Source organism: Polyodon spathula, chromosome 10 (genome assembly GCF_017654505.1).
Source record: "Polyodon spathula isolate WHYD16114869_AA chromosome 10, ASM1765450v1, whole genome shotgun sequence".
Taxonomy (NCBI): domain Eukaryota; kingdom Metazoa; phylum Chordata; class Actinopteri; order Acipenseriformes; family Polyodontidae; genus Polyodon; species Polyodon spathula.
The window spans coordinates 10,156,281-10,177,186 of NC_054543.1; the positions used below are offsets into that span (position 1 = coordinate 10,156,281).

General features: G+C 34.9%; 2 protein-coding genes across 5 annotated transcripts; one reads left to right on the forward strand and one right to left on the reverse strand.

The window, feature by feature from the left end:
* Positions 1–3,678: 3,678 nt before the first annotated feature.
* LOC121321472 (zinc finger protein 511-like) lies at positions 3,679–8,883 on the reverse strand. 2 transcript variants are annotated; one of them, XM_041260436.1, is made up of 6 exons: positions 8,587–8,880; positions 8,204–8,277; positions 7,413–7,614; positions 6,923–7,047; positions 4,929–5,111; positions 3,679–4,458 (listed from the first exon to the last, which is right to left on the reverse strand). In XM_041260436.1, exons 1-6 carry the CDS (start codon positions 8,779–8,781, stop codon positions 4,389–4,391), a joined length of 849 nt encoding a protein of 282 aa, XP_041116370.1. In that variant the 5' UTR covers positions 8,782–8,880; the 3' UTR covers positions 3,679–4,388. The 2 variants fall into 2 exon arrangements, with proteins under 2 accessions (XP_041116370.1, XP_041116369.1); XM_041260435.1 differs by lacking the exon at positions 3,679–4,458 and having other exon boundaries at positions 4,468–5,111; positions 8,587–8,883.
* Positions 8,884–9,119: 236 nt separating this feature from the next.
* On the forward strand, positions 9,120–19,971 carry LOC121321462 (gamma-tubulin complex component 2-like). Of its 3 annotated transcripts, none has more exons than XR_005950943.1 (19): positions 9,120–9,166; positions 9,562–9,721; positions 10,012–10,140; positions 10,402–10,578; positions 11,000–11,159; positions 11,424–11,631; positions 11,720–11,919; positions 12,988–13,177; positions 13,324–13,469; positions 13,757–13,937; positions 14,171–14,351; positions 14,577–14,749; positions 15,900–16,028; positions 16,335–16,455; positions 16,854–16,997; positions 17,264–17,392; positions 17,487–17,650; positions 18,029–18,355; positions 18,453–18,539. XR_005950943.1 is itself a non-coding variant. In XM_041260424.1 (19 exons), exons 2-19 carry the CDS (start codon positions 9,572–9,574, stop codon positions 18,486–18,488), a joined length of 2,700 nt encoding a protein of 899 aa, XP_041116358.1. In that variant the 5' UTR covers positions 9,120–9,166; positions 9,562–9,571; the 3' UTR covers positions 18,489–19,971. The 3 variants fall into 3 exon arrangements, 2 of the variants coding, with proteins under 2 accessions (XP_041116358.1, XP_041116359.1); XM_041260424.1 differs by having other exon boundaries at positions 18,029–18,110; positions 18,453–19,971; XM_041260425.1 differs by lacking the exon at positions 18,029–18,355 and having other exon boundaries at positions 18,453–19,971.
* The last annotated feature ends 935 nt before the right edge of the window (positions 19,972–20,906 follow it).

The following is a 20,906-nucleotide window of genomic DNA, read 5'->3' on the forward strand; positions in this document are numbered from 1 at the left end:
TTCCTTTATAATGCTGTATTTGTAAATAAAACAATTGTAAAAATATGGTTTGATGTAACCATTGTCTCACAAAAAGCAGGATTACAATTTATATATATATATATATATATATATATATATATATATATATATATATATGTGTGTGTGTGTGTGTGTGTGTGTGTGTGTGTGTGTGTGTGTGTGTGTGTGTGTTGAATCTGTTTACATTTCTGCAATAATTTTTCATATTTTATTTGTACATACTACATTAGAAAGGAACAGAACGTCGTTATTTTGTACAAAGTATTCAATAAAGACTTTTAATTTACTTTACGAATCTTGAAATTGTAATTATTTTCATTCTGCGTGATATGACTTTCATTTGGTTTCCATAACAACAATTTACAAGTTTTGCATCACCGTGTAGAATTAATTAATTTTGCTTTATAAAGTCGAATGAAACCTGCTAAAAGTCTTTATAACATATTGGATTACATAGGGAGACCGGGAACAGTTGTAACACAGGACGGTTGTACGCCTTGAATTTCTCCAATCACAAGCAAACTAGAGTGCCGTCTCACTCGGCACATGCTCAATTCGGGTCTCTGTCTGCCTGTAGAAGAGGAGCTGTCTGCCAAAGGCTTGAGATTTCATATACAAAAATCGATTTTTGGCCTAGTAAAGTTCGTTTTTCCCCCAATTTTATTTTTGTGATATATACCTATGTTATCCAGTTTATGGATCCAGGCTTTTAGCATTCTCATCCCTGATCTCTGTACTTATCAATGACAGAATTGTTTGCTCTTAGTTTTGTTGTTTCTTGCAGCAGTAGTAAGGGCTCCCTAGGTTTAGGCCAGTTGTAACACGTGTTACAATTGACTCCATACAACATTAGCTGAACTATATTTATTTGGGCACATAAAGCTTGCACTGAAGGAAACAAATAGTGGCATATTCTTGCTTTTAGGGATGTTAAAAAGTTTTAAAAGTAGTACAACAAAAATGGCCTTATGTTAACATTTTTATTTTTCAATTAATATATTAGGTTATTGAGTTTAATAATAATAATAATAATAATAATAATAATAATAATAATAATAATAATAATAATAATAATAATAATAATAATAAACATTTGCTTCAATAAAATTCAATAAAACGTTAAATTCATGAGTTAAATGTGTTGTTATGTATTTAACCTTCACAGAATGTTACCACTGACCCTTGCCATGATGGTCAATTGTAACATCGGACACCTTACATTTCAAGCCCTCTTGCCGTATGCATATCAGCTCTTAAATCGGGATAACTGTGGGAATTGGTTTATGACAGATAGCTGGTCAAACTAGCTTAATGGAAAGAAAGGGGAAAAAATAAATTAAAAAAAAAAACGTCCCCGGTCTCCCAAACCGCTTTTTACTCTTCAATATATTTAACGAAAAATTGACAAAAAATAAATACAAGTGACATTTCAAAATCTAACATGAAATACTGTACTACTGTTATGACTTTTGTAGTTTCTTTTTTGCATGATGTTAAATGAAGATCTAAATTATGTGGATGTAAGGTTGTTTTTTTTTTTTGTTGTTTGTTTGTTTGTTTTTTGTCTCAATCCTAAAATTCTAGGGGATGCAAAACTTCTGACCAATGCTGTGGATATTCAATAGACTAATTGTATCATCATTGGTTATTGTTTATAAAATGCAGTTAAAGTTTAAACAAGCAGATCATTGTGTTAAAACAACATCGGCATGTCTTTATTCGAGATTTAGATGATTAATACTTAAGAAAAACATAGTCATTGATAGAAATGCCCTCTGTTTGCATTAATGAGGAATTAATTACAATTCATAATGGTTTAATATTGATTTCTGATGGCATAAATACTTGAAAATACCACAAAACAAAACACGTGTTTAATACAAGAATATAAAGGGTAAAAATGACCCCAAAATGGACCTAAATGTGATATGTGTTAAAGTAACAACACAACGGCAAGTACTCAAGACATTACAAAGGTACAGTGCTGTTAACATTATGTACACATTCTCTGTTTTGCTAGGACACCAGAAAAATAGACTATTTTAAAAATATTCTTATTATTCTTATAAATAATAATAATAATAATAATAATAATAATAATAATAATAATAATAATAATAATAATAATAATAATAATAAAAAATTATTATAACAGGTTACAACAGTCACTATCTGACATATCTATCGGTTGATTAACAGCTGGTCCTGTGTCGCATAATCATATATATATATATATATACACGACTGCTGTGCTGTTTAAGAATATTACTGCACTTAACACAACAGTTAACACAACATACTAGTTAAATGGTCCGATGCTATGCGCCAATTTTTCTATGACGTATTTTGTGGATAAAACAATAGGACTATTTGTTTAGTTATAGGTCTTGTCTTTTCTTTGCGCAACGTTACATCGTGCGAAACAAGTCTATCAGTTCTGTGGTATGCGTTTTAGCTTGTAAAAAGTTGTTTTTAAATAGGGTTTCAGGTGTTTTAAAAAAATACCTGAAATAGGCTAGTACCTTAGCTGTTTCCAACTAATTTAAACTGTATTTTCAGCAGTAACTAAGCACATGTATACAATAGACAACAGTAATGCATTAGCGCCACCTCGCGGATTATAGAGCACATTTTGAATATTTGTATCCGAGGATATTGCCAATTTTAATGGTAGTGCTATGTAACTAGTGGTACAGTAGTTGATTTTTCTTAAGACACAAATGTAATTTAAATTAGAAAAAGTGCAAGTCTCCAACATTCCAGTAAATACGCATGTATAACACATCCACTTCAGGATTTGAATTTAACTAGAAACTAGCAACTGTATATGAACTATTAACTAACCATTAACATGTTTTAGCAGGCTACTAATCAGTTAAATAAGGAATAGAGTGCACATTAAAACAACGCCTTTGTCTGTAAAATGTAACTATATGTATTGGAATTCTGAAGGATTGCACGGAGCCCATCAGCGGAAACGGAAAGGACAGGTATTTGGAAAATCTGTGACCATTTTAACGTTATCTGTGTAACTACAAAATGCATTGGGAAAACATATGATCAACTCTATTGTATAACACTTGTGTATTTTACTCAACAATAGCATTGATTATACAAACTGAAAAATAAAGTTTTATATATTTAACTCACAATATAATTTAATGAAAAAATAAACAATTAACAACTAATTAAAAGTTTAAAAGTACCTTTAATATTTCTGTTATGTTCGATACCTAAAGTGCTTTCCTATAGGACAGCTGTCTTTTACACGAAATAAAATAAAAATGAGAATACTTAAAACTCAACTTTGTTAACTATATGGGATAAAAAAAAAAGTGTCCGACCACTGCTCTACTGCTGCACCGATCATCGCGCCAGCTGAATCACAATTCTGATTCTGCCAATATTCGTATTATGCAGAATATTCTGTGGGTACCCTGCATGCCGGTAACAGGGTATCACCTTCATTATCCCGGTGGTGCATGGTTAATGCTTCTTTTTAAAAACATATTTGAGGTAGAACTTTTTTACTGTGGTTCATTACAAGAATGAGCTGTGTGGCAACATTTATGATAACCATTACAAACACCTCTTTGTTTAGATTTTATTCTGCAGCTCATGAGGAGCACAAAACAACACCAGGCACGATGGTTCGTTTTCATTATAGTTTTTAATTTCATGTTCAAATTTTATGCTTTTTTTAACATACATATTTTTGACATATATTTAGTAGAAGAGCGGCACATTGAAAATAGTGAAAAACATACAGGAAGGGTGAACAATGTAATGTAACTCTCTTGCCTCGCTGGATAGTAATACAATATAATCTCTTGCTGTGGGGTAGTCATGGGGCTGCTGTACGTCTCACATTTAAGGTTGTTGTCAGGGTTCTGTAGACTGCACACTGGGGAGTGACTGGGGTATGATAGATGGCATTGTAACCTGATTCCCAATCTCTCACACTGTGGAGTGATTGGCATGCTGCAGCTCACTCTGTAGCTGATAGTGTGTAGCTGTATCTCTTGCTGTGTGCTGAGAGTTCAATCAGGAGGAGAATATAAGACCTGATGAACACATACCACAGGACACCAGCTCTTTACCAGTCTCTACTTATTATTTTATGATGCTAGATTTTGTAATCTAAAAATGCAATACCTTTGATGAGATGACAGATATTGAACATTTGGATAATGTTGGTTTTACTTGATAATGTTAATGAAATTTGCCAAGACAGTTGCAGTAATGGGACATTATTATTAGAGCTGTAAAGATCTTTTATGAATCCTTACACCCCAAGTTACTGTATCACTTTAAGGAGAGCTATAGGGACAGAGCCCCCTCATTCATTTAATTTTCTTCAGTAGAAATCATTTCTTTTTCTTCATGCCCCTGAATCCTCGTACTGAGCCTTGACCAAAACAAATTGTGTCTGGTACCCTAAAAATAAAATAAACAGTTCTTTAATTTCACTATTATGGCATACATTATTAAAGTATTGTCCAATAATTTGCTTATAGATTTAACCCTTTCCTGACACAATCCTTTTGTTGTAGCAGGTTCAAGATGGAACGCATCAGTACAAGGTTCATGGCTTATCAATATCCAGTTGTACACTAAAGGGGGGTGGTAGCGAGAAGGCCTTCTCAAAGCAGAGACAACTGTTTCCACCGTGCCCCCTAACTGTACAAACTGGCATTGCAAGGATCCCATTACATGTTTTAAATACGTGTCACTATGTATTTATTTTGGGAGTTTTAAAATCTGCAATGGAAATACGTGGAAACTGTAACTTTAACAGGGGATTTTAATAAGGGTGGTGGTCTGATTTGTGGTTGAAGTGTTCCCCCTTGTGGCCACAAAAGGGGTACTTTTTTAACAAAATGTAAAGAAAAAAAAAAAAAACTAACTTGTATGAATAGCGTGGTTTCAGCTGCTCTACATGACCAGGGCTGTCTTCATTCATTGCCGGCTGTGTTTTTTCAGGTGGACAGACCTCCATGGACTCCATATTTCCTGTGTCATCAGGGCATGGTTGGAACGCTACAGACACCTCCATTGTCACATCTCTTCTATGTGGAGTCTTACCTTGGCTGTTGTTAATAAATTAAAAAATACAAGTTCTAAGTACAGTTTCTGTAGGAGGTAGTCTCTCTTCCATAGCTCATAAGATGAAAGCTGAACAGATCTGTCTTATTCTGATTTAGCAAGAATATACAGTAACAGAAGCTGTTACGTGCGCGTTATTTAATTTTTTTTTTTTCTTTTTACCATTAATAAATGTGATGAAATATGCTGATACTTTATTTCCTGTTTCTATAAAATTTTATGACAAGTGGAACCACTCAGGCATTCACTGTCATTGGGAATCCTGTTTTCCTATGATAACACAACATGGAGGAACAAATTATTTAGAAAACAGCACCCTGTCACCGAGGCAAATGACTGATCAGATTCTGAAATATAGCTTTTTTTTTTTTTTTTTTTAATTAAAGATCCAAGAACTTAAAAAAGGAAAGATCAAAACATATGCATATAATAGCTAGAACTACAGGGTGCATTTCATGTAATTGGAGACAATGGTCTCCCCCACTCAATGCCACTTGGTTTGTAGACGTTGCTTAGCAACAGCAATCAATCCTTGCAATATGTGAAGGAAAATGGTAACTAAGGCCATGCTTTGCATGAGACAGAAAAATGCAACTGCAGTGAAACAACCGAGTTCCTAAACAAGACACATAACATGGCTTTGAAATCTTACAATGCTATGCAAATTGGCTACAATAATATCCACATGATATAGAAACTGTTCAGATCTGGATATGTGGCTGATATTGATGTTTATGTTTTGTATAAACAGCCACAACAGTAAAAGGAACATTTAAACCATATTTCAAATCCGTCCCAATCCTAGGAGTACAACTGCAGGAAGCAGGACAGCACAATTGAATTTTTTTTTAAGTGGATGTAGATATGGGAAAAAACACTTCAATATGGTTATGTTTCTTCTATGTTAACTATAGTCATAGATGTGTTTTCAACTATGTACACTTCTCTTCAATGGAGAAAATGGGTTGTGGTTTTGGGGCATGTGGTCAGGATATTTCAATTGTACTCCATCTGTTCTAACAACTGGAGACCTTCTTTAATGCACTGAATAAATCTGAAATGACTAAGTGTTTCCAAAAGGATGTTCGTTTAGATGCTAAAATCGAATGAATGACAAACTCTGAACAGTTTAGCCATGAATACTGGAGAATGCAGTGCCTGGACATGACCCTCTTCAACTGGCTCAAATCCACCCCACCTCTGACACAATACATTTTTGGGGTCAGGGCAGTAGTCAGTTTTCATTATCAGTTTTCAAATATAATTTAAAATCTGGTCTTTTTTTAGTGCTTAATTAACCAATGATTTGAAAACATGCCCCACTGAACTCAAGGCAAACATCACAACACAAAGAAATGCTCACTGGTTTCTCTTCCCATGCAGATACTAACATTGGTGTTTCCTCCTCTACATTCAATGGTAGTGAGGTCTTAAATGCTACGTTGTTGATTTCCAAACCCCAACAGTGGAGAAGGTTGAGGAGTTAGAAATCATACAGTATAAATTAGGGGTTCTAATGTGGGGTCTTTATTTTATTTTATTTTTGGGTTATAGTTATAATAAAAAAAATTAAAAAACAGCTTTAACCATGCTTCCATGGTTTAATCATGCACTGAAATCAGGCTGTATCAGGTTTAACATTAAAATAAGTACACCAATATAAATGTAGGTGCATGCACACCCTAATGATAAGTGATGATTTATCATGATGATTTATCAAACTCTTTAAATCTTTTATATATAGCATATATAGTATTTTTATGTATAGCGTAAATAGTAAAATAAAAACATTTACCTTTTGCTTTTCTTGGGCTTGTCAAATCTAAAATCTGGAGGATAACTGTGAATTTTTATTAAATGATCTTTTCGGTCAATACTGGTCTTAAATTTCACACAGCAGCCTTCTACCAAGCACTGATACTGAAAAAAGGAAACAAATCAGTAAATTATTGAAGGAAAGAAAAAAAAAGCCTTCTCAAACAGTGTGTTGCTGGCTTTGGTTGTCATACAATTGTAAGCCACTAAATGTCAGTGTAACACAATTACAGAAATAAAACGTTCCATTTTCCATTAGCACGGTCCCATTTGCAATGTTAATTGGAATGAAATGTGTGCTTGTAGATCTGAATGATCTTCTCATGCACAGCAGGCACTTCTGGCCCCATGTGAGATCACTCACTCACTCAGCTGAGTATGAGCTGGAAACAGCTTGGGTAATTTCAACTGTAAAAAAACATATGGAAAAAATGAATTTGAATTCAGTTTTGTGTGTAAAGTTAACTGACCATGTTCTGCTTCTCTGCCAGGATCTGGAACAGGGAATCGTGCCACTCCAGTATGTGAATGTCCAGAAGATGGCCAGAGGGGAAGGAGCGCTTGCAGTAGGAGCAGACATTGCGGTGAAATGTATTGTAATGATGCTCATATCCTTCCAGTGTGTCAAAGAGCTGGCTACAGCCTGCTATATGGCATCTGAACTCAGAGACCCTGCACAAGAGAAAAACATCACTGTAGAAAAGGGTACCAGTCTGCACGACCAACTGCAGTGGGGGAAAAAACAAGTCTCACAGTTAGTCTATGCCTTAATTTTCTGGAATATACAGTAAACCCAAACTCAATATTAAGTCATGATGCGCACCCTATTAAGACCGTACACTGGCATTAGACAAACTAAAAGAAATTAGTCACTTTAAGTCACAGTGATTATTTTTATTATTATTATTATTATTATTATTATTATTATTATTATTATTATTATTATTATATTACTATTATTATTATATTTCTAAATGTACCACTATTGCATGTTTTAAAGACACAAATTACATTTTAAAACCATTTTATTCAGTTTATTTGTGGTAAACAGAATCCACTGTACACTGGTATGACATACAGTAAAATGTTAACTGTATTAGCCTCAAGTCATTGTTGGGTAGTTTGATTTCCACATATCAAAAGATCAAGTGAAACTTTATTTCTGTCATCAGACTGTTCGTAATCATTAAGTCAAATACTGCAGTTGTTTTTTTTTTTTGTTTGTTTGTTTGTTTTTTGACACATTATGGTCTGTACCTACTTTGGTTTCTCAGTATCATCTGCAACGCTTGTTATAGCATTTTGCAAGTATAGATGTCTTTGGATATCCCCATCCTATAAAAAAAAAAATAACAACAATGAGACTTACCGGTACATCCCAAAATAAAATAACAACATCAAAACAATAACAATAACAGGAAGCATAAAAACGGAAGACAAAGTAGCATTTCAGTGTATTGTTCATTCACATATTAGCCAGTGGTCACATGAACCTATTTTTGGTTCTGTGGCTTACTTTAAGAGAATGTAAAAAACACACTAGTACACATTGACTTAATGCACGTATTGCATCTTCAGGGTGGTTTCCTGTCAGCACTTCTGCAAACAGATTATACATACGAAATTAAAATTAACAAAACGTACTTCAAACAACTCATCTTCTTTGTTTAACCGGTATCGCTGTGAAGTGAAAGTAAATGGTGATCCACTATTATCCTTGGCGTCGTGATCATTCCCTGTTACTGTATTGAGTTCTGCTTTTTCAACTGGCAACACTGGGAACGCCTGTATGTCAGCATCTGCCTCTGTTAAAAATCGAATAAATTCAGACTGCAACATCGTTTCACTGTGTTGACACAACAGGGTTCATCTTTATAACGAATACTGTCACCAATCCTTCTCTGTGACTGTGACAAGCCCATACAGGTCCCAAAGCCCATCGAGTTTATTATCAAGAAAGGTTCCGTCTCCCCCAGCAACACATTTAGTCCTGCTAGCTTTACTTAAATGTTCTATACACTGTAACTGTATTTACTTGATTTCTTTATCCTTGATTTAATGATGAATATAAATATATTTTCATATATGTACTAAACAAGGTTTCTCTGATACAGCCTCCTGTAAGGTGGAACTATTCTGCCTTGCACAGTTTTCCTTGACGCAGAGGGACGGTTTTGTTGTCAGAAAATCCAGTGTTTGTGTTGTTTGGCGCTTCAAAGAAGCGGTAAGGTAGTTGGACATTGAAAATAATATCAACATGTTTTCCTTTACATTTTATTTTCAACACGTGCGACAGTTGTGTATTTTACAAACATTTCCTGATATGATGACGATGTAAACTTAGGTTTGAAATTAGACCAGTGTCTCTGTTTACATTGAAGTTACAGTTATGGGTTGCATCCAAACGTACAACCAGAACATCTCAACGGAAAGGCGGTTGTTAAAAGTGTAAAATCCTATAGTCATCCGATAGGTAACATTGATACTATCCCAATTAGTATTGACAACCAATTAATATAGTATCTTGTTCTTTTGAATATTTGTCCGCAAGGCATAACTACACACTAACATACAATCATCTAGTATCAAACACCCATTGTCCTTCGTTTCCACTCCCAGGATTTCAACCATGAGTGAGTTTCGGATTCATCATGATGTGAATGAATTGCTCAGTGTGCTTCGTGTTCGTGGAGGGGATGGAGCGGAAGTTTACATTGACTTGTTACAGAAGAACAGAATTCCATATGTCACCACATCAGTTTCTGCACACAGTGCTAAGGTTGGTCACCAGACAGCAGTTGCAAAAAAAAAAAAAAGCTTGCCTGATTCTCAAATGTTATTAACACACAGAGACTCTTCCATATATTGCATAGAATTTTTACAAAGTGGTTTATTGATATGATCTCATTATTAGGCCAGGTATGTATCCTAATTTGTTTGAGGAAGCGCAAGTGTTTAGTGTTATGAATAAACTTTTTATTATTATTATTATTAGTTATTATTATTATTATTATTATTATTAGTATTATTATTATTATTAACAGCATAGAACTCTATTAAACTCCATAGGTAAAAATAGCAGAGTATTCCAAAACACCAGAAGACTTTCTCAAAAAATATAATGAACTGAAGTCAAGAAATGTGCGGAATCTAGATCCCCTGGTCTATCTGTTATCCAAGCTAACTGAGGATAAGGAGGTAACATGATTTTTTTTTTATATACTGTATCTTGGATAGTTGGTGGCGTTCTGAGTTTGTTATTATTTTCCTTGACCTGATCAGTAACCCAGTAGGAGATTTGTATTTGTTGTAATAGAGGGAGTGGATCTGAATTACTTCTATAGTGGTTCACATTTTTGTTTAGGCTGAGGAGCATTTATTGCTACTGTTTTTTAGAAAACATCATAGTTTATACAGTTCTGGGTACGTAAATGTAAGCTGCATTTCTGGCATTTTTAGACCCTGAAGTACCTCCAACAGAATGCCAAGGACAGAGCAGAACATTCAGCCAGTGCTACAGCCTCCAGCACCACCAGCTTCCATATCCCTCAAACTAGCACAAAAATGTCTATGCAGGAACTGGAGGAGCTGAGGAAGAAGCTTGGTAATGTCACAGCCAGCTCCAACTTACAGCAGGTAAAACATTTTTTTATCTTGCTGATTTGATGCCTTGATCTCAAAATTGCTTTTAAACAAAAGGTATTTTAAATACAACCTTATTGTTACAGTGTTAGAAAAGTGTAGTATCAAGAAACAGGTAAGTGCAGTCGACTTAATAGTGCTTTATAAACCTCTTGTCTGGATTTAGCTCTCCACAGAAATCAGGCAGTGACAATCAGGTGAGGGTCACTGTTGTTGACTGGGCTAATTTACCATTCAAATGTGAAATGTGAGAGTGTAAGAAAACCAGCCTGATTTCTGTGGAAAGCTCAGTCCAAATAATTAACATTATCTCTGGGGAGATAGCGAGACAGATTTTGTTTTATTTTTATTTTATTTTTTTTTTACTCAACATTTTTGCTTTATATTTGTGTATTCAAAATAATGTCTGCTTTAGCCCTTGGAAGTTATAAGGAAGATGCTTCGAGAAAAGCACAATAAGAAAAACCCTGTGCAGCCCATCCCAGAGTTTCCAAACTGGGTGTATGAGAGACCAGCCCTTATTGGGGATTTCATTACTGTATCCAGTGGAAGCACTGATACAACTGTGCCTATAGGTATGTGTCTCTTATTAACTCATACAAATATAGTGGCTATTAGCGTCATTGTTAAACGTAACTCACTAACTTTGTTATGTAAAATTAGGCCTGTCTCAGTTTTTGTAAGAGAGAACAATACATATTTTAAAACTATAGTACATAACAAATAAAAAACCTTTTAAATGTTAGGCTTGTCTATGAAAAACAGTAGTGAACTTTGGCTTTAAGCCTGGTTTATTCAGAACAGTTAAACTATCAATTTGCTTGTGGGTTTCTTGTTAGATACCATGGGATTAGCTGCCCAGGAGCTTGTACTAGTGGAAGATCTGTTGTACCTACTGATTGGTGTAGATGGCCGATACATCACAGCTCAGCCTGTCCAAGGCAGACAGAATCGGTCCTTTACAGTGGACCCAACTCTAGACATGTCAATCAAGGAGCTTGTGAACAGGATTCTGCCTGTTGCAGTGAGCTACTCCACAATCAGCCGGTAAGCTCAGTCTAAGTTGTAAAAAAAAATATGATAGACATGTACCAAATTATATAACAAATTCAGAAACAATATCTCTTCCGTGCAGATTTATTGAAGAGAAATCCTCTTTTGAGTATGGCCAAATAAACCATGCACTTGCTGCTGGGATGAGGACACTGATGAAGGAGTACATGATCCTGGTGACACAGCTGGAGCATTTGCAGAGACAAGGGATGCTTTCTCTCCAGAAACTTTGGTTTTATATCCAGCCAACGATGAGAACAATGGAAATTTTAGCTTCCCTTGGTAAGTGTATATTTCTAACAACATATGCTGTTGAAGGGTACCTGTACCCAAAAATGACAAAGATCTCTTTGTGTTCTTCATGTCCAAAAATGCTTCTTGCTGCACTGATTTGGTCAACAAGTTGCATGTTTAGCGATGTTTTCAATTTGTTTGTCCACTTTCTGGGTCAAGTAACACTTGAGGGGGCTACATGGGGAATGCAAAGCTTTCCGGTGCTTGAGTAATAAGTGTAAAAACAAGATGAAAAAGTTGTTTTGTGTGCCAAAGTCTATTTATTCAGAACAGGCGATCATAGCAAAAAAAAAATGACTATATAATTTGAGAAAGGGCGTACACTGAAAACCTTTCTTTTTGGTCGAAATTCTTTTGTGTGTGAGGACCACGAAAGAAACATGCAGGCAGAGCTTCTGGGGTATGAATGCAAGATGAGGCCAAAAGATGATGATATGCCAACAGTATTTGCCCACAACAAGAAGAAATGTCACACAACAAAGGCCAGCATCATCATTTAGCATGACAAAGTCATCAAAAGATAGGTCATTGTATATAACTCAATTATAAACTACATCAGAGTGGGCAAGATAAATGATGAGACTGAAGGTCAGTGTCACCAGAAGCCTGAGGTAATAGTATTACAGGATGCACTTTATTTACTATCAGTTGTAGCGATTTACAAAAGCTTGAAAAAGTAGAACGCTTGTATGAACCTTCTTGGTTCAGTTTTTTCAGATTAGGCTGGTTGCAGACTCGTCCTCATTATCCTCATCTAAATATTCACTATCACTGCCTGACAAAGCTAAACTGGGGTAGTCGGACCTCAACAGTTCATATAAGTTCCCTTCTATTTGACTTTTTTCATCCATAGATGATGATGATGATGATGATGATGATTGCATATCCTTGAATTCTGCTAATTGGAGCCTCTTTCTGTGCCATCCTTGTTTACTAACATTTTTAAATGCTATTTCAAGGTGGTACTTGATAGGTTGTAGGTTGGTATAAACAATATTCCTTGTGCTGTAAAATGAGCTTTTTTTTAAATGATGAGTGGTTTTCTTTATCCTGTAGCTACCTCAGTAGATAAAGAAGACTGCATGGGCGGATCTACATTAAGCCTTCTGCATGATCGAACTTTCAACTACACAGGAGACAGTCAGGCCCAGGAGTTGTGTGTCTATCTGACAAAAGCATCCAGTGTTCCTTATTTTGAAATTCTTGAGAAATGGATCTACAGAGGAATCATAAAGGACCCTTACAGGTAAAAGGAAAAAAAAAACGGAGTGTCAATTTACTTTACCAGAAAGTTTAACCATAAGGTGGCTGTCCTGGCCTTCTAAAGCATGTTAACACTGATTTCTAGTAAGATTTTAAAATCTTTAATGAAATCTATTTTTTATTGGGTAGTGAATTCATGGTGGAAGAGCATGAGCTGCAAAAGGAAAAGATTCAGGAGGACTATAATGACAAATATTGGGATCAGCGATACACAGTCGTTCAACACCGAATCCCAGCCTTCTTACAAAAAATGGCTGACAAAATATTAAGTACAGGCAAGTTTGCAATTTTTAGATTTTTTTCAACTTACTTACAGAATTGTTGATGCACTTTTAATATAAGATTAATCCATATACCCACCATGTATTTGCAGTTGATAGGGTAAGTAACATTTATTTGATAGTTAAGGCTGATTAAGTTATAGTTAAACTTAGGTGTGAGACGACTAAAGTCTTCACCTGTGATAAATGTTAGACTCAAACCCCTTAATTATGAGGTTCAGTGTGAAAATGGATAATTGCAGTTTTTCACTTTTTAAGTAGTGTTTGTTTTTGTTCTTAAGGTAAATATCTGAATGTGGTAAGGGAGTGTGGTTGTGATGTCACTTGCCCTGAGGCCAAAGAGATCCTCTATACACTCAAAGAAAGGGCATATGTGGAGCAAATTGAAAAAGCTTACAATTATGCCAGCAAGGTTCTTCTGGATTTCTTGATGGAAGAGAAGGAGTTAGTGGCACGCCTACGGTACTGATGCTTTATCACAATTTCATAAAGATACTTTCAAATTATTATCTCAAAAAATGTTTACACTTGAGCATTGATCACAAGTGATCAGTATTTTTTCCTAACTATTGACAGCTTACTTAATTTAACATGTAATAATACCCATTCCTCGTTAATATAGAGCTAAATGTTTTGTTAGTGATTCCTATTTAGCACACCCAATAAATCTTAAGTTAAATTTTTTTACACCATAGATCTATAAAGCATTACTTCCTGATGGACCTAGGGGATTTTTTTGTCTCCTTCATGGACCTCACAGAAGAGGAATTGAAGAAACCAGTAGATGACATCATACCTACTAGGCTTGAAGCCTTACTGGAATTAGCTTTGAGAATGAGCACCGCCAACACAGACCCGTTTAAAGATGATTTGAAAGTATGCGTTGTAATGACGCAACCCCTTGTTTTGTGTTCATGTTTTGTATCGACATTTACAGTGCTTTCACCCCTTTTGAGAAGAATTGATAATGGACAGCATGCAGTATCAATTTGAAAACATTTTGTCTTGTTTATTGTATTGTCGGCTTGATAATAGTCCAAACAACATGTAGTTTTTAAAACTACAATAGATAGAAATAACATTTTTCTTCTTCACTTACAGATTGATCTCATGTCACATGATGTTATCACCCAGCTGCTTCGTGTTCTAGCTATAGAAACAAAGCAGGAAAAAGCAATCATCAACGCAGATCCCACTGAGATTGCCCTTAGTGGGCTGGAGGCTTTCTCCTTTGATTACATTGTAAAATGGCCACTGTCCTTGATTATCAATAGGTAAGAAAATTGCCTGTAAACAGTTGTCTTACAAAGTTATCATCACAATATGAAGAAGCATTGATAAGTTATTGATATATATATATATATATATATATATATATATATATATATATATATATATATATATATATATATATATAATTAGTACACCATCGCTATAACGCCCTTCATTATAACAAACCTTTGGCTATAACAAACCTGATCCCTGGAGCGCAAATAAAATAAAGAGAATATAAACACACACTGTCAGCTTCCTGGTCTTTACGCAAGAGAAGCGACCTCCGCAGTGAAGTCAACTCTTTTGTCTTAATAAGAACCGTGCACTGTACAACTATGCCTCCAAAATGAAAATCATTTCATGTTGCAACAAAGCTGGAAACTGTATTGATCGTTTGAAAAAAGCAGTAATGTAGGCATCTCTGTCATGTATATAGGTTGTCAAAAAGCACAACCATGCGGCAAAGCAAAATTGATTAAAGAAAAAAAAACAACGAAAAATCTGATGAACTATTCATGTCAAACTTTTCATGCCGGGTTGATTTGCAATAAAATCAGTTTGGGATTCTTGCATGTTGGGTTAAGATTTGGCACAATTTGAAACAATTCATGTCAGATTGATTTTGAATAAAAGTTCAGCTTCAATTCAGGATTTTTGCTTTTTGTACTGCGTTTTAATTATTTAATGAAATCAAAGGCAGAATACTGCATACGTGAAATAACAGATCTGTGTAATTCTACTTTTATTCATCTCATTAACTTAGTTCAACAGTTTATTATTCATTTTGATGATCCTTTCACTACAACAAACCCTTTGATATAACAAATGAATGGCTTGGACACCAACAGGTTCATTATAGTGAGGGTGTATTTTTTATATGTGTGTGTGTGTGTGTGTGCACACACTTGGAACCAATATACATAATATATATATATATAATACAAATATATATTTTGTGATTTTGTATATGATATATATATATATATATATATATATATTATAGGTTTTATGATATCATAAGGTCTCAGTGATTTACTATGAGGATATTCTAGGTGTTAAATTGCTTGATTTGACCGTTCGTGGTGGAAGATTGTAATAATGCTGATATCTGTGATTAAGTAAGGCAAATGCTTGTTCTTTTAAACACAGGAAAGCTTTAACCAGATACCAGATGCTGTTCAGGCACATGTTTTATTGCAAGCATGTGGAAAGGCTCCTCTGCAATGTGTGGATCAGCAATAAAAATGCAAAGCAATATTCCTTGCATTCTGCTAAATGGTAAGTTTATTCTGTTACAGGTCTTTTAACCCTCCCAAATGCTTTTATAGTGAAAGAACAAGCTTTAAAATGACTCAAAGTAACATTTTGTTTCCAAGGCAGGATGATTGTAAAGAAGTGAATATTCAGCCTGTTCTTTATTAGTGTTGTATTTTTTGTTTGTTTCAATACAAATATATATAATATATATATATATATATCTATTATATATATATATATCTACTGACTACCAGTAAATTAAAAAAGCAAATGTCATGTTTGCCTAAAACAAAGGTTTGGTTTGTCATCATAAGTTGCTTCTTTTAGGTTCGCAGGAGCATTTACTCTGAGACAGCGTATGCTGAACTTTGTCCAAAATATTCAGTACTACATGATGTTTGAAGTGATGGAGCCAGCATGGCATATAATGGAGAATAACTTGAAATCTGTGAGTATGACTAGCTGAATGGTATGTGAAGCTTAGCGGTCCCATGAATAGCCGTAACCCTCCCTTACCACACTGGAAAGAATGAAAAAGTATTCAGTTCCATAATGACATTTCTTAACTCACACACTGAGAGGTCACATAGATCTTTCAGGCTGGCAAACTTCTCCATTTTGTTGTGTATTTCTTGAAACATAAGATCAGTGAGCTTTAATATGAAACAGGCTTTGAGCAGGGCTTCATGTTTTCCGTAGGGGTAATTACAGCTCTAGAATGAAACAACTTATCAAAAGATAATCGTGAAACAATATCCTGTGTTGCTGATGAGAAATAGGTTTTTGTTTTGTTTGCACAGATCATGCTGATTTAATAGTCTGTACAAATTATCTTGCTTTTCGTAGGCGTCAAACATTGATGATGTGTTGTGCCATCACACAAGCTTCCTGGATAACTGTTTGAAAGACTGCATGTTAACAAACCCAGAGCTGCTCAAGATCTTCTCCAAGCTGATGTCTGTGTGTGTCATGTTCACAAACTGCATGCAGGTTTGTTTAAATAAAACGTAAAAAAGTTTTGAGTTCTGTACAAAAACCTCATGTAGAAATGTGACAGGCTAATTATGAAATGGGCTGCTATAAATCTCATTCATTTTTGAGTAATAAACAGATCATGTCTGTTATATGTACCATTAAGTGCATTATATGAAACCTTATGAATTTAAAACCTGTGTTAAGGCGCCTGTGTACAATACATACAGAATAGGGCAGTCATTTAGGACATTTACTTTAGTATTTTAATAATTTCCCCACAGAGGTTTACCCAGAGTATGAAATTAGATGGTGAGACGAGTCGCCTAACACTGGAACATGGAACAATGAGAGGTCCTCCAACACAAAATGAACGTACTGAGGAAGCTGAAAAGAAAAAGCTCACTTCCAATGTGAGAACCCTTTACTGTATTTAAATCAGTCACTAACATACTTGTAATTGTGTATAGTTTCAGACATGCGTCTTGTTTTTTGTTTTTTATTTAGTGTTTATCGGAGCATGTGGATGCCCTTCAGTTATCGGCAGGATTTGAAGGAACCATCAACAAGTTTGACAGTAATTTTTCTACACATCTGCTGGATCTGCTGGACAGACTGAGTGTTTACAGTACCAATGACTGTGAACATAGTATGATCAACATCATCTACAGGTGAGTATTGTGGTTCTAAAATGTCATAAATCAAATCCACTATATCACATAGTTATTATTAGGCTTGCTACTATTTGAACTTTTTTATTTTTTTGCCAAATCAACGACTAATATCGACATTTATTTTAGAACAAATTTACCGCTTTTTTCATTCTGTATTTTTCAATTCAAGCAGAGAATGTGTGAAATAGACCTTCCTGCTTTAAAAAAAACAAAACACATTTATGTTTAACTTGCAACAAACTGTGGTTACCAATATTCTAATTGAAATAACGTTTATATAAAAATAATATGCACAGAAAAAAACATTAGATAGTTGAACAGAACTAACCTGCACTTATTATTCTGAGTCTGAGCTCCACCCCTCTCTTGCTTCAGCACAACTGGACTTAAAGTCACTGGAAGGCAAGGCAGACAGGCCTGCTTCATCCTGCCGCAGAGACTTCAGCCATCTGTCAGGGTATTGTGCACAATACTCATTATTGTGTGACAGGCGCTATAGCTGGCAAATGAAAGAGCACAGTCAGTGCAGGTCTTGATGACTGACAATAAGAGCATTTTAGCGGTGCTTCAGTCAACGAGATCTGTCATAACGGGATGAAATGACTGACAGTGAAACTACAGTAGCCTTCAGCAGAATGGAGACAGGATAGACAGCAAGTATAAAAACTACACAAACTAAAGAATATTTCTAAATTATTTTAGGTAAGAAGTACAGTAAAATATATTTAAATTGGAATAGTGGTTTGTTCATTTAAGATCGGGAATATATTTTTCTGTATTTATTTTTTTTGTCTTCTAGATTGGACTTCAATGGATTCTACACAGAGCGTCTTGAGCGAATGTCTGCAGAAAGGAGCCAAAAGATAGCTCCTCCAGGAGCTTGTAGGGCCCCATTATCAACCCATTAAATCATTGAACATCGCATGACTGTAAATAGTGTTTTTAAAGTTATAAAGAAAAAAGTGGAACACTCAACATGCATTTACCTTTTAGTGCATTATCACGGGTGTCATCCCGCAGCTTGCAGGGTATTTATTATCTCTTAAACTGGATTTGACACTTAATCTGTTAACCATATTTGTGTTTATTCAAATGGGATTTACACTTAAAAAATAACATATTGTCCAAGGCAATTCTAATGTGTTCACAAGATTTCTTGTTGACTGATAGAAAGGAAGGGACAAGGAAATCCAAACTGAAGGCTCAAGACACACTCAAAACCTCATTGCAGGATGCAATCTAGTACTCTTTTTAGCTTTTGGGGGAAAAAGTAATTGTGTTTCTCATTCCATTATTTGGGTTTCTCAAGCCCAGCTGAATAGCAGTAGCATCTTATATTGTTTTACTCATTCCTACTTACCAGCAGGTCGTGTTTTCCTTGCTTTATCCTACTATTTTGAAGGTTAAAGGCTAAGGTCCTTGTTTATCGTTTGGAGATGTCTGCTTCCTCTGTGCCTTGGAATATATTATTGAGGTTGCTCGACGAACCAGGCCAGCCTTTAGGTCATCTTGGCTTCCCAAGTAAGCTATCTTTTCTACATTTTCTGCTTCAGGTGAACTGAAGTAGGACATGTAGGGAAAAGGATTGCCTATCTTTACCAGTTTTACTTAAATAGAATGTTAAAGCAATTTAGGTATTTTTTCAGATGTATTCAAATGAAACCATGCACTTTTTTTTATTTCATTTGATTTTAAATGTGTGTATGGTCTTTTTACTGTCATAGCTTTAGACTGAAGTGAAAATAATTACTTTTGTGTCATGGTGTCTTTCATCATGTGCACATTATTTTATCAGTGGTTCTCAATAAACACCCTCGAGACATACATTGTCTTTTTAGTAAGGATATAGCATGCCTGTATAAGGGTGTGATACTAGTTTTAAGCTACAGGTGGCGCTATAATTCTACAGTACTGTATCTAATACAGTATCTAATGTGCTTTTCCTTGGAAGTTAAGTTCAAATGGATGTGAAATTACAGGTTTCTGATTCAAACGGACCCTTGACTGCAACTTTTCCCTTTGTGTCTGTTTATCATAAGCACTGTGTCTCAGAACGACTGGGTCGTTAACACTTTCCTTCTCTTAAATAGAGTTAATTAAAGGTAATGTTTATTTAATTGATTCGATTGTCTGGTATTCTTATTTTTGGTGACCTGTGTAAAATACTTCCCGTATCATATTACTTTTGCAGTTATTCGCGACGTAGTCTCGCGGGTTCCGTGGGTTTACTGCAAAAAAATGTAGTTGTGTTTTTTTTTTGTTTTTGGGTTTTTTTTTTTCCCCGGTAATTATACACAGTCATTTTTCCTCCATTTTGTTTTTGAATGTTTTTGGTGTTGCAAAACAATATTAATGAGTGTATACTATATGCATTTTTTATACAGCATGGACAAAAAAAACGTATACAATCATTATTTTGTATATTATAATTACAGTATAGAATCATTATACAGAGTCATGTCTACAGAGTCATGTCTACAATCTATATATATATATATATATATATATATATATATATATAATATATATATATATATATATATATATATGCATACATGTATGTGTGTGTGTGTATATATATATATATAAGTTATGAATCAGTATCCTGCACACAACCATATATATTGGATTACAATGTATAATCTTTCCCGACCCACAAACAACCAATGATATGGGAGCGTATACTGCGCTGCTTTTTCTTGTGCGGTAGGAAACAAGGGTACATGCCTCACGCATCCTGAAATCCTATAGGTACTGCTAAATGGTCTTCCTGTAATAGGCAGCAAAGTGATCACTCGTGCGTTACAATGCATTCAATAATAATCACCGTTTACCAATTGGAATTACTGGTGCAGAGCTTCCGTCTCACATAGAAGAGATTACTATGTATGACTTGGGCAGGTCTGTTTCCACCTGCTTGTGTATCGAAGTAGTAAAGGCAGCCATGTGCTAGAGTGATATGTTGCCACATTTTCAGTGACTGCAGATGCTTACATCAGGCAGTGTTTTTAAATTGCATATACACTACATTAAAAGGATAAATTGGGATTAAATAGATTATTATTTGTAATAATGATAGTAATAATAAAAACTTGCTTTAAAGTTATTTGATTTCAGATTATTATAAGGCAATCGCCGCCTGTTGCAACAAAGCAAACCACGACTCCCCCATTCTTAGGGATGCAAAATGACTGTCGCCAAAATGTGATACACTATCCCACATTGTTTGGCATACATCATGTCTCAATATACC

Bases quoted from the DNA above. Each gene is read 5' to 3' on its own strand.
- LOC121321472 (XM_041260435.1), bottom strand. From the start codon at position 8,781: ATGTTGCAGTCTGAATTTATTCGATTTTTAACAGAGGCAGATGCTGAC. The intron at 7,615-8,203 runs GTAGGTACAGAC...TCTCTTGTGCAG, and splicing joins GATGATACTGAGAAACCAAA to GGTCTCTGAGTTCAGATGCC. The intron at 7,048-7,412 runs GTCAGTTAACTT...TCCTTTTTTCAG, and splicing joins TGGCAGAGAAGCAGAACATG to TATCAGTGCTTGGTAGAAGG.
- LOC121321462 (XM_041260424.1), top strand. From the start codon at position 9,572: ATGAGTGAGTTTCGGATTCATCATGATGTGAATGAATTGCTCAGTGTG. The intron at 11,160-11,423 runs GTATGTGTCTCT...GTTTCTTGTTAG, and splicing joins TGATACAACTGTGCCTATAG to ATACCATGGGATTAGCTGCC. The intron at 16,456-16,853 runs GTGAGTATGACT...TGCTTTTCGTAG, and splicing joins TGGAGAATAACTTGAAATCT to GCGTCAAACATTGATGATGT.